The sequence below is a fragment of the Protopterus annectens genome, chromosome 12.part0 (genome assembly GCF_019279795.1).
Source record: "Protopterus annectens isolate FY-2018-M chromosome 12.part0, PAN1.0, whole genome shotgun sequence".
Taxonomy (NCBI): Eukaryota; Metazoa; Chordata; order Ceratodontiformes; family Protopteridae; genus Protopterus; species Protopterus annectens.
Genome location: NC_056746.1, coordinates 172739775 through 172754393, shown reverse-complemented (window position 1 = coordinate 172754393; position 14619 = coordinate 172739775). Strand labels below are relative to the sequence as shown.

At 40.9% G+C, this 14619-nt stretch overlaps 1 protein-coding gene across 1 annotated transcript in view; it reads left to right on the top strand.

Annotated features, from left to right (window-relative positions):
- PKD1 (polycystin 1, transient receptor potential channel interacting) overlaps nucleotides 1-14619 on the top strand; it is a 2476043-nt gene that overhangs the window by 2087523 nt on the left and 373901 nt on the right. The window contains exon 41 of the mRNA XM_044088902.1: nucleotides 4689-4854. Coding sequence (XP_043944837.1) covers nucleotides 4689-4854 — 166 coding nt within the window. The remainder of the gene's footprint in view (nucleotides 1-4688; nucleotides 4855-14619) is intronic.

The following is a 14619-nucleotide window of genomic DNA, read 5'->3' as shown; positions in this document are numbered from 1 at the left end:
CAGAAAAACACTTAGTCTAATCTTTTCTAATTCCTAGCTATTGCTACAAGAAAACATACTTCTAAAGTAACTTACACATATAGCGTAGGCAGTGCTGAGTTAGATGTCCAAGATCAAAATGCTTACAGTCTCTCTCTGAACAATAGTTTTTAAAATCACTAACAAACATTTCTGCTGGGCCCTCTCAGATTACATCATTCTCATTTAGTTCCCATTACATCATTTCTTTGACTCTTAGCCTGAAGTTCCCAGGCCAACAGGCTACATTATTTAACAATGTAACACCTGCTCAGGAAGCCACAACAATAAAAGACATTTCACATGTACACTCAAGTAATTATTCCTTAAGTTAAAACAATAGAAAGAATGTGTTCAGCTAGGCTCTTCGGCACCACTATCTAGGTCAAAGGACAGATTTGAAATAATTTTAACTTCAAAAGAAAGATTTGAAATGCTTGACTTAGTTGTCCTTACAGCAGTTGGTAATGTTGCTACAATCTTGAAGTTCAACATTTTAGTATTTTCTTTCATTTAAGAAACAAGCCTGTATTTTACATTTATATATACAATTGACAGAATTATGTACCAAATTCTATTTGACTAGGCTGGCAGCCTTCACCCTTCTCTACCAGTCTTCACACCTGGGATAAATTTACTTCTCTTCCACCTGGTGTACAGTGAATAATCATTTTCTACAAATACTCTACGGTCTCCGGTTTTTTAATACTTTGCCCTTCTGCCACAGTTTTGTCAGGATCAACTCATTCTGCTGGCATAGCCGGCTTTAGGTACCAGCAAACCCTGTGGTCGATGGGGGCCCCCTTTTCCTTGGGAGTCTGCAACCACCACAACAAGTTTTCTTATCTTGATATTTTGTAACATGTCTGTCAAACCAGCAGAAACTAGTACAGCAATCTTGTATACTTAATAAACCGGGTGGGTAATAACTTTTATTTATATTTCCTTTAAAATTCAAAGATGTCTGTGGTTATAGTAACAGTGTTTTATCGAGCAACAGGCTTCACAACTCAGTTAAATATTTTACCACTGACATAGTACCTGTGACTTAAACTCTGCTGATGGATGGACGTTTTGTCCACTAAAACTAGCAACATAGGCAGCTATAGGTACCTGCAATACCTGCTGCTACAAGCGGGGCCCCCTTAATCATCCTTGACTGTGCGGAGCCCTCAAAAATGTTGCTGTTGGTTAGGGGAAAAATTAGGAGAAAAAAATTAATTAATTTTCAAATTATGCTCTTTAACCTGAACAGGGCTGTGGTATTACACTGTTAAGATAAAGCTGATACTGAACATGAGCAAGATAAGCACTAGAGAGATCAGCAATTGATCATGACCAATCTCAATGCATACCTTAGATTTTAAAAAGAGCTGATGGTTCCAATCTTCAGAGATGGTTTTCTGTTTCAGGGAGTTTTATAAATATTGTCAGAATACAAGATACTACAGCTTTCAACTTCTTTGCTGAAAGTCAGCACAATACCAATAACAGCAGAATAAAGGCTCAAAATCAGGAACACATATTAAATATCATTCTAATTCAATTAAAAAGTTAATTGAATAATGACTTTTGCATCATCATGCATTTTTTTGGACAATAAGTACAAAACTCCAATGTCCTGATTTATTAACTTTTGTAATCCTGAAAGATTTACAAGCGAATCATACTTTTTATGAAACACAAAGCAAAATTATGAGGGAAAACTCAAGAAAGGTCAGTGAAATGAGGGACAGTGACAGGTTTACATTAGTCCTCACTGAGGTAAATAAAAGTGACTTCACCCTGCTGCTGTTTGATGACTGCTAAATAGCAGTCACTGATCTGGTGTGGCAGTACCAGTGTTGCACAGTGTATTACTATTTGCAGAAATAAGTAAAAAACTAGTATTGCTGTGGCTTATGCTTGTGTGTGTGTGCAAAAACTATCAGTGATTTTTATCTGTGCACCCACAGAGTAATGTCAGGACACATACATTATTCTTCCGGGTGTCAGTAAAAAATTTAGCTAACAAGAAATTGCATTTCAAAAGTAATGCATAAAATACATTACAGAACATTCAGACACTTAGATTTTCTAAGAGTCTGAGGACCCCACACCCCAGACTGCATAAATGGATACAGGGGACTCCCTTAATCATTCTTGACTGTGTGGGGGCCCACAAAAACTGATACTGGTTGTGGAAAAATGTTAATTTTCTGATTAAGCTCCTTAATGTGAATGGGGCTGTGATATAACCCTATTAGGATAAAGCTGATAATGGCCTCTGCTCTCAACTGCACACATTCTAAAACAGCCCTGCTCAGATGTATGTGTACAGAAAACTGCTGTAGGTTATGTGGATCAGTTTTCATCACAGTCAAACCTTAGAGGTGTGCATATGAGGCTATTATAGCTTATGTTCAGGCTGAGGACAGTGTGGTCATTATTTCTTTTACTTTTCTCACAGACCTCAGAGGCGTACAAAGAAGGTTGCTATAGTTTGTGAAGGGGCAGTGTGCTGTTTAGGAGCAACAAAGTAAAATACATTATTGTAATCATTATTTTTTCACTTTCCTAACAATCACAATTTAGGCATGTGTACAGGTAGCTGCATTTGACAGTTTGGGTTGAGGAGTGAGTTGGCATGTTATGTATATGTATGTCAGTAGTCATTTGAAATACATGACTGTGGAATTTTGAACCTCTGCTTTCATCCCAGTCTAGCACCAGAGGGATGCATAGGCAGTCTTTTTTGGGGGGTTAGGGAGCGAGGCAGTTCCCAGGTAGGACCTGTGTATCCAGTCAACAACTGGCTTGTTACTTTATTGTGAACTACTATTTTGTCATCTTTGAACATTAATCCTTGGGTACAATTTATGTCTTCCTTTAAAGAAAAAAAAATAAGACTGAAATCCTTTTTTTACTCATTTTTTTAATGACACCATTGGATTAAATGGTTGGGAAAATGTTCTAAAATACATCCTAGACCATCTATAACCATATGACTTCTTGGGCTCTGACTTATTTATTTCCTAAATGGTTATAACTGTGCTGGCTTGGTCAGGAAAGGTATTTTGAAAGAATGTAAGGAAAACTAAAGCTAAAGAGCAACACAGTTTCTTTCCTTAATCATAATTTCTGTTCAAGCAATCACTGGATGAAAAGATTGTGTAAAAAGAAAAAAAAAAAACTTTAAAATGCACTTGAACGCATACAAAAAGTTATGGCTTCTTGAAGCAACTGGGGAGTAAGGCAGAATGTGAGAACAGGAAGAAAAAAAGGAATGTGCATGGTGTAGGGAGCCGAAGATGGGGGGAAACAGGGAAGATGTGTGTGTGTGGGGGGGGGGAGTTTGACTGAAACAGTAGGCCTAGGGCACCATTTCATCTAAGTCCTGACCTGTACATAGAGTTACTGCAATGTATCATCGTTGTAACTAAATGCCAGTAACTGTAAATGTCCCTTTTTGAGATGGGTCAACATAGTGTGGTACATAGGCCCGGTGTAATGTAAGAGTATTGTAGGAACAGGTCAGTCTGTGTGTACTACTTCTTTGCAACAGAGACTAAAAGGTTGCTTAGAAAGGGTGGCAGTGACAGGGTGATACTTAGATCGGAAGTACCTAGAGGGCCCTCAACTTGACATCTGTTGGGGGCTGCAAAATGCCTACACCAGTCCTGTTGCTGGTATAATTGCATCTTTACTAATACATATCTTGACTTCTTTCTCATGGCCAGGTTTGGAGAATACACATGGTGTGCCCTTTCAATTAACAAATCTTGCTGTACCATACCAGTCCAGTTGCTTATTTGTGCTTTCATAAAATGAATACAGTCTGTTCCTTCCAGTTTCTGTGGTACAGCAGAAAATCACAGGTTTTCCTTCTGTATTCTGTCTTCTAACTCTACTATTTTTTTGAAACTGCTCTTCTTTATCAGTCTCATACTTAGCCAACCTTTTCTTTATTTAGACCTCTGATTTTTGTTTTTTGCAGTTTTATCAGTTCATCTGAATAGCTGTTTAAGGCTTCTTCCATTTTTCCACTCTTTTGTAAATTGAGCTGATATATTCCTTCAATGTTTCATTTATTTCAATTGGATCTAAACACATTTGATTTATTTATTTCCTCCAGATTACCAGAAGCCATATCTTGCACCAAAGTTGGAGATTGAAATGCTTTCGCTGAACAGTTGCATAATTTTTCCCAGGTAGTGTTTTCTCTACCTTTTCTAGTTGAGTTTCTTTCAGGTTCTGCAAGTTTCTTCTTTGCTGGCATCCAGGCAGTGTACTTGCTTGCCAGTAAGTGACTTTACTAAAACTGGAAGAGTTACTGGCCCTTATCTGTCAGTTTCTTTTTTCACACTGAGAGAGCTGAAATGAAGCTGTTGCTTAGTGTACAGCCATCTTGGAAATTCCCTTGGTGACTTCAGTGCTGAGATGAATTTGACTAGGATATCAGCAGTGCAGTAAAATCAAATGCTTGTTTTTTTCATGTTTAGAAGTATGCTGCTTTGTATGAATTAGATGCCAGGCTGGCAAAAGTTAACTACAAGAACAGATTTTAGCATTAGTTCTAAAAAGCTTCAGCTTTACAGAGTTAATCATTTTCATCAATGAATTAATAATGCCTGAACCTGGGTAAAAAGTGCAGCTTAAACATATCTTAATTACTGATAATTATTTTCTAGTTGACTGCCCACATATTCAGATTGAATCTAGTAAGAAGAACATCTGCCTGGCTGATACGACTGATTGGGAACTATCTGCCTTTGACATCACTGACTATACTGTCGGCTGGAAGAAAACAATGAACGAAAGCATAACATGGAACCATTCAGTGCCTAGTGTAACAAGGTAAGAAATGTAAGTTATATGGTTTGTCAAATTCAGATACGTTTCACTTCTTCTATATCTGAAAACCGTCCATCCACAGCCCATTTTTACATATGAGGTCAGGGTGTCAGTTTAACAGTGACAATGATCTAGATCCAATATTCACACCACTAGATGGCTAGCCCTGCCACAGATGTATGTGTGAAAGTGTTCAGGAATTTACATGCAGGTCATTCTTTGTACTATAATTTAAACTTAAGTAAAGTTTATGTAAAAATGTAACATGCATCTGAAAACCATATGCCTGTTATATTTTTAACCTTTAAGAAATGTATCTGCAAAGTCATGTTAGACTGAAGAAAATTTGTCCAAAGTATTTAATGTTGAATATATTGAACAAAACATCTGATTACAAGTACATAAATATGGTATACAGAATGACCTGCATGCAAATTCCTGAATACTTTCATAACTATATTCATGCAGTAAAAGTAAGCTTTACTCTGTGTGATAATGCTTTCTCATTTATGAATGCTGCTCTACAGTCACATAACATCTGTGTTTTATTTTGGCTTAACAAAGTGCATCTGACTGTGGAGACAGTTCCAGTAAGGTAGTATAACCACATTCTTACCTGATCTTCAGCATTTAAATGCATATACGGTGTACATATTATTCTTAAAAAAAAAACATCATCCTTAGCATCTGCTAGTACTGTCCATTATTTTCTGGCATCTCTATGCATATCATGGTGATTGCATACAGTGCCACAGTTGGACCTCAGCTGTGAGTGAGTGTGTGTGCTCAATCAGCTTTATAGCATGCATATACTGCTTCGCAGGCTGAAGTATTATGCTGAGTGAGTCATGTATGAGCCCATACCTGCCCTCATATAGATGGTGCTGATGCAGCCAAACATAGCAAATATCACCCCCCTGCAATGGTCAGACTGTAATATATCCACAGCCATGCCAATCAAAATTAAGTCATGATTGTCATAGTCAGGGATCTGACTAGGAAAGTTCCAGACTGCTCATTAATTCTATGTTTTGGAACCAATTGACCAGCATGGATATTAACCGGGCATAATCCCAATTCTCTAATTGTGGTGCTTTCCGTATATACCAAATCCAGGGTTACACTGCCATGGATGTAAAACACAAATAGACACAACATATCCCGAAGGCCAGTGTTGGGACAGAGCTTCCCTGGGTTACTGTCCCAGAGGGAGGATCAAGGCAAAAAACCTGCTACATTTAGCATTCTTGGGAAAGGAGAAAAGATCGCAGCAGTCAGTGCAGCAGTGATGAAAGATCTGGCTGACTGTCATCAGACTGAGGGACCGCTTGTGAATAAATCCCTATTATACAATGACCCCCCCATTAATATTCCAAAATGTGCACGCTGATTGGCCAGCCCAACCAGCGTGCCCATTGTAAATCCCACAATATACCAACGGAAAAAGGTCCGGTCGCCCGGACTTTTTTCCATTGGTATACAGTGCCCCAAAACATTTTTTTTTTAAATTAAAAAAAAAAAAGAAAATGGAGCAACGGAGACTTTGTTTTCTCTGTTGCTTCCATTTCAAAGCATTGATGTACTGGGTATGCGTGGGATAGCAAGTCCCATACGCATGCGCAGTACATCAAAGTGAAGAAGCAGTGTACCACAACCGGCAGAAGAACAGTAATCTGCCATTATACAAAGACATTATTTAAGAAAAGTAAGTGTTTTTTTTCTTAAATAATGTCATTGTATAATAGCAATAACCGACTCCATGGTTGTGGTATATTGAAGATTTACCCACGGTTGCCTTTGTTTAATCACTCGGGCTTTGCCCTCATGATTAAACCACACCAACCATGGGTAAATCTTCAATATACCACACCACGTCATCAGTTACTGCTTTAATAAATGTTACTAAGTCCAACAATGCTGCAGGAGACTCCCTTTTCTCAAACTGTATAGCTGAAATCTGGAATATGTTGGCTAGGGATTTAATATCTGCTACTAACTTCTCTTACTTAAAAAAAAAAAAAAAAAAAAAAAAAACAACTTAAACTCACTTATCAAAACAAAGCTAAGCAACATGCACTAGTCCTGGTTAGGTTATGTCTTCCCATGCTTATAGCTCTGTTACTAAGGTACAAATATTTGTAAGGATATAACCTGGACTTCATATTTATGTCTATGTACATCACATCTACTGATTTTTAGCTATGAATATAGTAACAAACTCTGCCATACTTTGTAGATGCTCTTAATATAGTGTTTTGTTTATACTTCTCCAAGATCTATGTGAACCCTTTATAAATGAGTATCTGCATAATACTTTTTACTCTGTTATTCATGTAAATATGGTGCATTTCTCTGTGTTATATTCAAGCTTGTGTTATATGCAAGCTTGTTTAAGTATATGTCTACATTTCTCTGTTTCTGTGTGGAGATTTTCTCCCCAGGCCTCCACTGAAAAAGGACTTCTGTCCAGTTGGACTTTCCCGGCAAACAAATGTAAAATAAAATAAAGAAGTAGAGACCTGCTGTGTTTGCTAGATAACTGATAACTCCAGGAATGTATGCTGCAACAAGAAGGTGGAGGCCACTGCCATACTCTCATTGATTCACGCCATAATGGATAAGATTTGGTTCCCCTGCTTGTTGATATACCAAATTACAGTCATGTTTTCCATTGGTATGAAGATCACACCCTAAGGAAGGTGGTCTTGAAGTTCCTGTAACACTAAGAGGATTGTCTTCATTAAGTAACTAAATTTTTATCCCAGAGTCTGCAAGATGCTACATTTAGAAGAAAAATGCATAAAAAGCCAGCCTGTATTTATGTAATCTGAGCATAGAAATGGCCTAGAAGTTATCCATTATTAATCTCCTGGGTAAGCATGCTCTGAGATCATGGCTGTCCAAATGGGATTACTTATCTCCTGGCATAGTATAGTTTTTTTTTACATACTGGTCCTAATTTTGAATGTTAGATTGGCTAAACTGTCTTTTCCATTTAAATAAATATCATCCTTACATAGAAAAAAGGTCAGCTGCCTTAAAAAAGCCAGTGTCATCATTGTAAAATTGTAAATAAAATTATTTCATCTTCTTTCACTTGTTAAATGGCAGTGTTGCAGTACTGATATTCACTGCATTTGGTTACGGATAAAGATTCACAGTCAACTATTAACTGTATAATGAAATGGGTGAAAATAAAAAGAAAAAGAAATTTGAATTTTAAACCACTAGACCAAGTTACAGGCTATGCAGAGATTTCATCCCTTAGCTTAGTTTTGCTTGGCGGTAAACCATACTACAGCGAGAAAATTCTAGCTTAAACCACTCCTGTGTGAGAATCACTGCTGTACCAATTCACTGGATATTTTCCCCAACTTCAGGTGAAGAACGAGTGGGTCATCCATTTTAATTAAGTTGTATTAAGCATAAGTAATAATTTCATTGTGGATTTAACTATCTGCTTTTCTTTTAGAACAGCTTCCTTTGCAGGTACATCCCTTCATTTTAGATATCTGTGGACCATGGCTGGCCTTAGGCATAGGCGAACTAGGTGACTGCCTAGGGCGCCGTACAGGCCGGCCTCGTAAAGGGCGCATTTTTATGTATTTATTTTAATTAATTTACTTTTGTCATTTTGCTATCTTCTCGGCACCCTGTCTGAGTGAAGGGCGCCAAAACAATAGGAAGAGGGGGAAGGATGAGTGCCCTCCCACTTTTATAGCTTCAATTTGGAAGGGGGGCTTCAACAGGTTTAAAAAAAAAAAAAAAAAAAAAAAAACTCCTGCCGTCGCACGCGGAACTTAAGTTAGCAGTTCAGTTAAGAGAGGGGGTTAAGGTCATGTGTACGCGTGTGGTCGTTCGGTTTAAAAAGAAAGTAAGTGTATGTTTGTGTTTGTAATTTACACTGTTCACTTCTGTATGCAAGAGAAAATGTGTGTGTGTGTGTGTGTGTGTGTGTGTGTGTGTGTGTGTGTGTGTATGTATGTGTATCGAATTTAAATTACTCGTTCTGTTTGTATGAGATATAAAGTGTGTGTTACTGTGTGAGATAGTATGTGTGTATATGTAGGCGGCACATTTTTGACAAATAACAGAGCGACTTAAAATGTAAACAGCCCTGGGCACTGATGAGATTATTGCAGTATTTTTGAATCCTCTCTCCTCCTGTAGCTCTCTCTGTTCTGACCGCCGTCCAAACAGTCACCATACCCACAGATAATAGCTTTGATTTCGCCATGTCTCGGGACACACAGAAATCTCACTTCCAAAGCATGCCTTGATCTCCAGGAAACTGGGGGCCCAATCATTGGCATCCTTTTGCTGCAGCAAAAATTAGGAAGAGCATTGGATTTCCATGACAGCAGCTTTGAAAGCGTCTAATTGCCACGGGAACATCCGCTGCTGCACAGCAGCGCAGAAAACCCGATTATCTGGTTGCACAGATTTCAGGAGATTAGTGTACCTTTTTGTTATAAAGTTTCAGTTGATCCACAAATGTGCAACGACGGATTTGCAAAGCTCTGTATTAAATACTGCAAGATTAAAAATCGAACAACTCATTTCAGAGAACACACACCCTAGAGAAAAGAAGGCAGTTTGGGGGAGTGTTTTAAACCGAATCTTAAGTTTTACTTTATTAATTTATTTTATTCAAGAAACGGATTCTTTAAAGCATTGTGTTTAAGTACAATGAGTTTATCTGCCAATAGCGTGTGCAGCGGCAAGAAACAACCAGATGCCAAGCTGGAAACAGTAATACAGGTCTGCCAAAAGAAATGCTCATTTTAAATATCAAGTTACTTAGTTGTTAACGTTGTCTATTTAAGTTGTAGTTATTCAGTTTTTGAGCAATCTAGTATTTTTTTATTACAAAAAATGACATGTCATAAATGGTTTAGCTAAATGTCTGTGTGACTGACGCTGAATGAGACTTTGCATTCCATCCACATTCGTGCCCTTTAAAATAGCATGATAAGCATGAATGTTGACCTCAAGGAAGATTTGTGTGGGTGTTTGCTGTTAGCTTTACTTCTCTCAAGTGTACTTCATTATGAAGAATGTTTTTCATTACTAATCTTAAAAATGTATTCTTCCCAGTTCCACTTTGAATGGTCTGTCTGTTAAGCATTCAGTTTTAAGAATTTTTTTAACCCATATTTTTTGTAAATAATACAGAATCTTATTAATTCATTAAAAAAAGTTTTAGAAGTCTAAAGTACTACATTTAACCATCATGTGAGATTCCTAGTTGAAGTTTTAGTAAACTGTTATTAGGTGTTCCACATGTTGCTAATTTGTTCTAAATTATGTTCCTATGTTATATTATGTCCTGCTGACATAGTATTCTGATGGACAACTTAATAGACTTCTTAAATGCAATTGTATAATATCTATCATGATTTTTTTACCTATGTTGCTTGTCAAAAACTGTACATATGAGGTAGAGCATGTGATTGATTGATTAACTGTTACGCCATATATTTTGGGTTAGTCCCTGTGTGCACCAGTTATTGGTAGTTTTTTTGCAAGAATTTAAAATAATTTCATAGTTTTAATTTGACTGCCTATTATGATGTTTTTTGATTACTTAAACGCTTAAGTGATGCCACGAATAATTGTTGTTGGTGGGTCTGTATTCTGAATTATTTTTGTGTTGATTTAACGTTTCACAAGAAGGTAGAAACCAATAACAATTTCCAGTCAAGTGTGATAGTGGGCAAGATAAACAGGAGAAGTCTGATACTTTATAAAATGTGTATTGAAATAAGACTTGACTTTTTTTATTGAAGGTGAAATTAAAAGGCTGTGTAGATAAAACTGCAGTAGTTGAACTTGCTGAATTAGAAGTTATGTACTTACCATAACGTTCCATCTGAGTAGGTGTATTCATTTGTCTGCAACCTGTGGGTCATGGATCTGATATCGGATCCGAACCGGCATGGTTTTCCAGCTATGGATCTGAGCTCTCAGCTCCTCCCCTCACCCATAATGCCCTGCTCTCCCTACATGACCTCAGATCGAGTTTGCCATAAATCAAAATACCCTAAAAAGGGTAACACGTAATATGCAGGAAACTGACAAGGCCAGGGGGATAGGAGGGCGGGATGGTTGCAGACAAATGAATACACCTACTCAGATGGAACGTTATGGTAAGTACATAACCTCTAAATCTGAAGTAGGAGATTCATTTGTCTGCAACTTGTGGGACAGAGTCCCCAGCTACCTGAATCTTGGGCGGCCGTCATGGAAGGATATTCCGGAGCACCGCGGAACCAAAGGATGCTCTACCTCTAGATGTAATATCCAACTTGTAGTGGGAAATAAAGGTATGAGATGAAGCCCAAGTGACTGCTGAACAAATATCATCCAGAGGAATCCTAGCTTTAAAGGCCGCTGAGGTAGAAACTGACCGGGTTGAATGGGCATGTACTCCCTCCGGTGCGGGCCTCCCAGAAGCTTGATAAGCCAATAAGATGCACTGCGAAATCCAGCGTGATAAGGAGACTTTGGAAATTGGTTTACCCAAATTGAATTTAGCAAAGGAAATAAACAACTGGTCGGATTGCCTATGACCAGCTGTCCTGTTCAGATAAAATCAAGTTGCCTGTGAACATCTAAGGAATGTAGCTTGTATTCACCTTTGTTTTGATATTTAGGAAAGAAAACAGGGAGGTAAATGGATTGATTAATATTTGCTTCTGAAGCTACCTTAGGAAGAAAGGACGGGTTGGTCCTGAGGTATACACGGTCCAGATGAAAGACCAAGTAAGGAGGCTTGATGGATAAGGCTTGAAGTTCCGAAACTCTCTTGGCCGAAGTAATGGCTACTAAAAAGGCCGTCTTGAAAGATAAAAATTTTAGATCTACCGTGGCCGCAGGTTCGAAGGGGGGAGCGGTCAAGGCCTGAAGAACCAAAGAAAGGTCCCATGGAGGAACCACTTGCTTGTACCTTTTAGGAAGATTTTACACAATTTGGCAGACATCAGTGGACCGGAGTCATGACCAATATGATAGTGAGAAATTGCCGCAAGTTGTACTTTGACCGTGGAACTGCTGGCACCATCATTAAAAAGAGTGGTTAGGAAGTCAAGCACCAGAGGAAGGGGAACTGTGAAGGGGTCTAGACTTTGCCGCTCCGCCCAAATGGAGAACCGTTTCCACTTGCTGCGGTAAACTTTCCTGGTAGATGGTTTATGAGCCGCTACCAGGATGGCCTTAACGGGAGATGAAATACCGGGAGTCCTGATTAGGAGTGGAACTGGAGCAGCCAAGCAGTTAGCTTCAGGTTGTCCAGATTCGGGGTTGATAGATGGGATGGGTGAGATATCAGATCCGGAATGGGATCTAGAATCCAAGGTGGATTCACTGAGTGAGACCTTAGGAAAGGGAACCAGATCTGTCGAGGCCAAAATGGGGCAATGAGAATCATTCTGCACCCCAACCGAGAGGATTTCTGAAGAACTTGGAGCATCAGAGGCAAAGGAGGGTAAGCGTAAAGAAGACCGGGGGGCCAAGCATGCACCAGAGCGTCTCTTGGGGTATCTCCGGGAGGAGGGATTAGAGCGAAAAAACTGTCGCACTTGGTGTTTGAGGGAGACGCAAAAAGATCGCAACAAGGTGTTCCCCACCGTGCGAAGATGCGTTTCGCTACTTGAGCATTGAGAGACCACTCGTAAGGGGAGAGAATGGTGCGACTGAGCTTGTCCGCAAGGATGTTGGACCAACCCGGAATATGCGTTGCGATGAGAAAGCAGTTGGTGGAGATTGCCCATTCCCACACTCTCATGGCTTCTCGACAAAGAGGGTAAGACCTGGTTCCCCCCTGTTTGTTGATGTACCAGACAGACATGTTGTCCGACTGAATCGCAATAGTTCCCAAGGGAAGAAAGGCCTGTAGTGCTTGCAATGCTAAGAGCACTGCTCTCATCTCTAGAACATTGATATGCAGTAAGGTCTCTGAATCGTTCCACGTGCCTTGGACCGTCCGGCCTGCAAAATGCCCCCACCCGAGGCGGAGGCGTCCGTGGTCACCGTGGCGAGAGGGGGAGAAGCACAAAAGGGGCGGCCTCCGTGGAGATCCTGTGAGTGGAGCCACCACAAGAGGGACCGCTTGCAAGCCTTGCTGATCGCAATGGGATGATGCATAGGAAGAGCAAGATAAGACCACTGAACTAGGAGTGTCCATTGAAGGACCCGCATATTGAACCTGGCGAGAGGTAGAAGAGCTATTGCTGCTGCCATGGACCCTAGAGCCCTCAGGACCAATTCCGCCGGAACTGAGCTGGAGTGGAGGATGGCCCGCACCTGGAGCCGTAGATTCTGAACTCTGTCCGCAGTGAGGAAGGCTCTTAACTGTCTCGTGTCTAACCTGGCACCTATAAAATCTATGAATTGTGTAGGGGCTAGGTTGGATTTTTCTGCATTTATTGTGATGCCCAGGCGGGGAGCTAGATGGAGAAAGGAGTCTCACGCCAATAATAGTAGATGCCTTGTTGGGGCGGTAAGGAGCCAGTCGTCCAGGTATGGGAAGACCTGTACCCCCTGAAGCCTCAGGTGGGCCGCTACCACTGCTAATACTTTGGTGAACACCCTGGGGGCTGTAGTGAGACTAAAGGGAAGGACCCTGAATTGGTAGTGACTGGCTCCCAGCCGGAAGCGAAGAAACCTCCTGGAGCGTCTGTCCATTAGAATGTGGTAGTACGCATCCTTGAGATCTATAGAGCACATCCAGTGATTTTCTCCCAGAAGGGGGAGAATGGATTGCAAGGTAACCATTCGGAACTTCTCCTTGGGAACTGCCAGGTTTAAGAGTGACAGGTCTAATATTGGTCTTCGGTCCCCCGTCTTTTTTGGCACTAAAAAGAACCTGGAGTAGAACCCTGATCCGATCTGGTCTGGGGGGACGGGCTGGATGGCTCTTTTCTTCAGCAGATGGCCAATTTCTGCCAAAGTGGCCTCCCACTGACCGGGTGGAACATCGGGGAGGGACTTTAATTTTGGGATGTGATGAAATGGAATGAGGTATCCTCTGGATATGATGCGGAGGACCCAGCGGTTTGATGTTATGGACTCCATTGCCGCTAGGTGCTCCGAGAAACCCCCCCCGACTGCCTCCAGAGTGGAGCAGCCGGGCAATCCTTCAGGGCTGCTGCGTGGGCCGTTCAGAGAAAGGTTCTCTGGACCCGAAGTTCCTGGGAGCCCCTCTGCCCCTGGGGCGGCGTCCTCCCTGTCCTCCTCTGCCACGGAAGGACTGGTTGTCCGGAGCGGGTTGGGACTGCTGCGACTTCCGGAACCACATCTTCTTTTGGCCCTTTTGGTTCCTAGAGTAGGACCTCTGGGGCACAGAGAAGCGGATTCCGACGGCAGACAGCGTCTTCCCGTCTTTCTCGCTCTGGGTCAAAGTATCGCGAACAGTTTTGCCAAAAAGGGCAGAACCATCGAAGGGGGCATTCGCGAATGACGCCTTGAAGGGCTCCGTGAAATCGCAATGGCGGAGCCAGGCCTGTCGTCTAGTAACTAGGCCTACCCCTGCGGCTCTAGCGGCTCCCTCCGTAGCATGGGACAGTAACCGCATAGAGGAATTAGTCACGGACCTGAGAGTGGCCATACGGGTGGAGTGCAACAGTTTGTCCTCCTCCGACATGGACTCTGGGGGGGATGCAGCGTATTCCTTGATAAGATCGCGCTGCATCCTGATCACATGTGCCAAGTAGTTGAGCGCCCTCACTGAAAAGGTCGCTGAACTAAACATTCGCTTCCCCAAGCGGT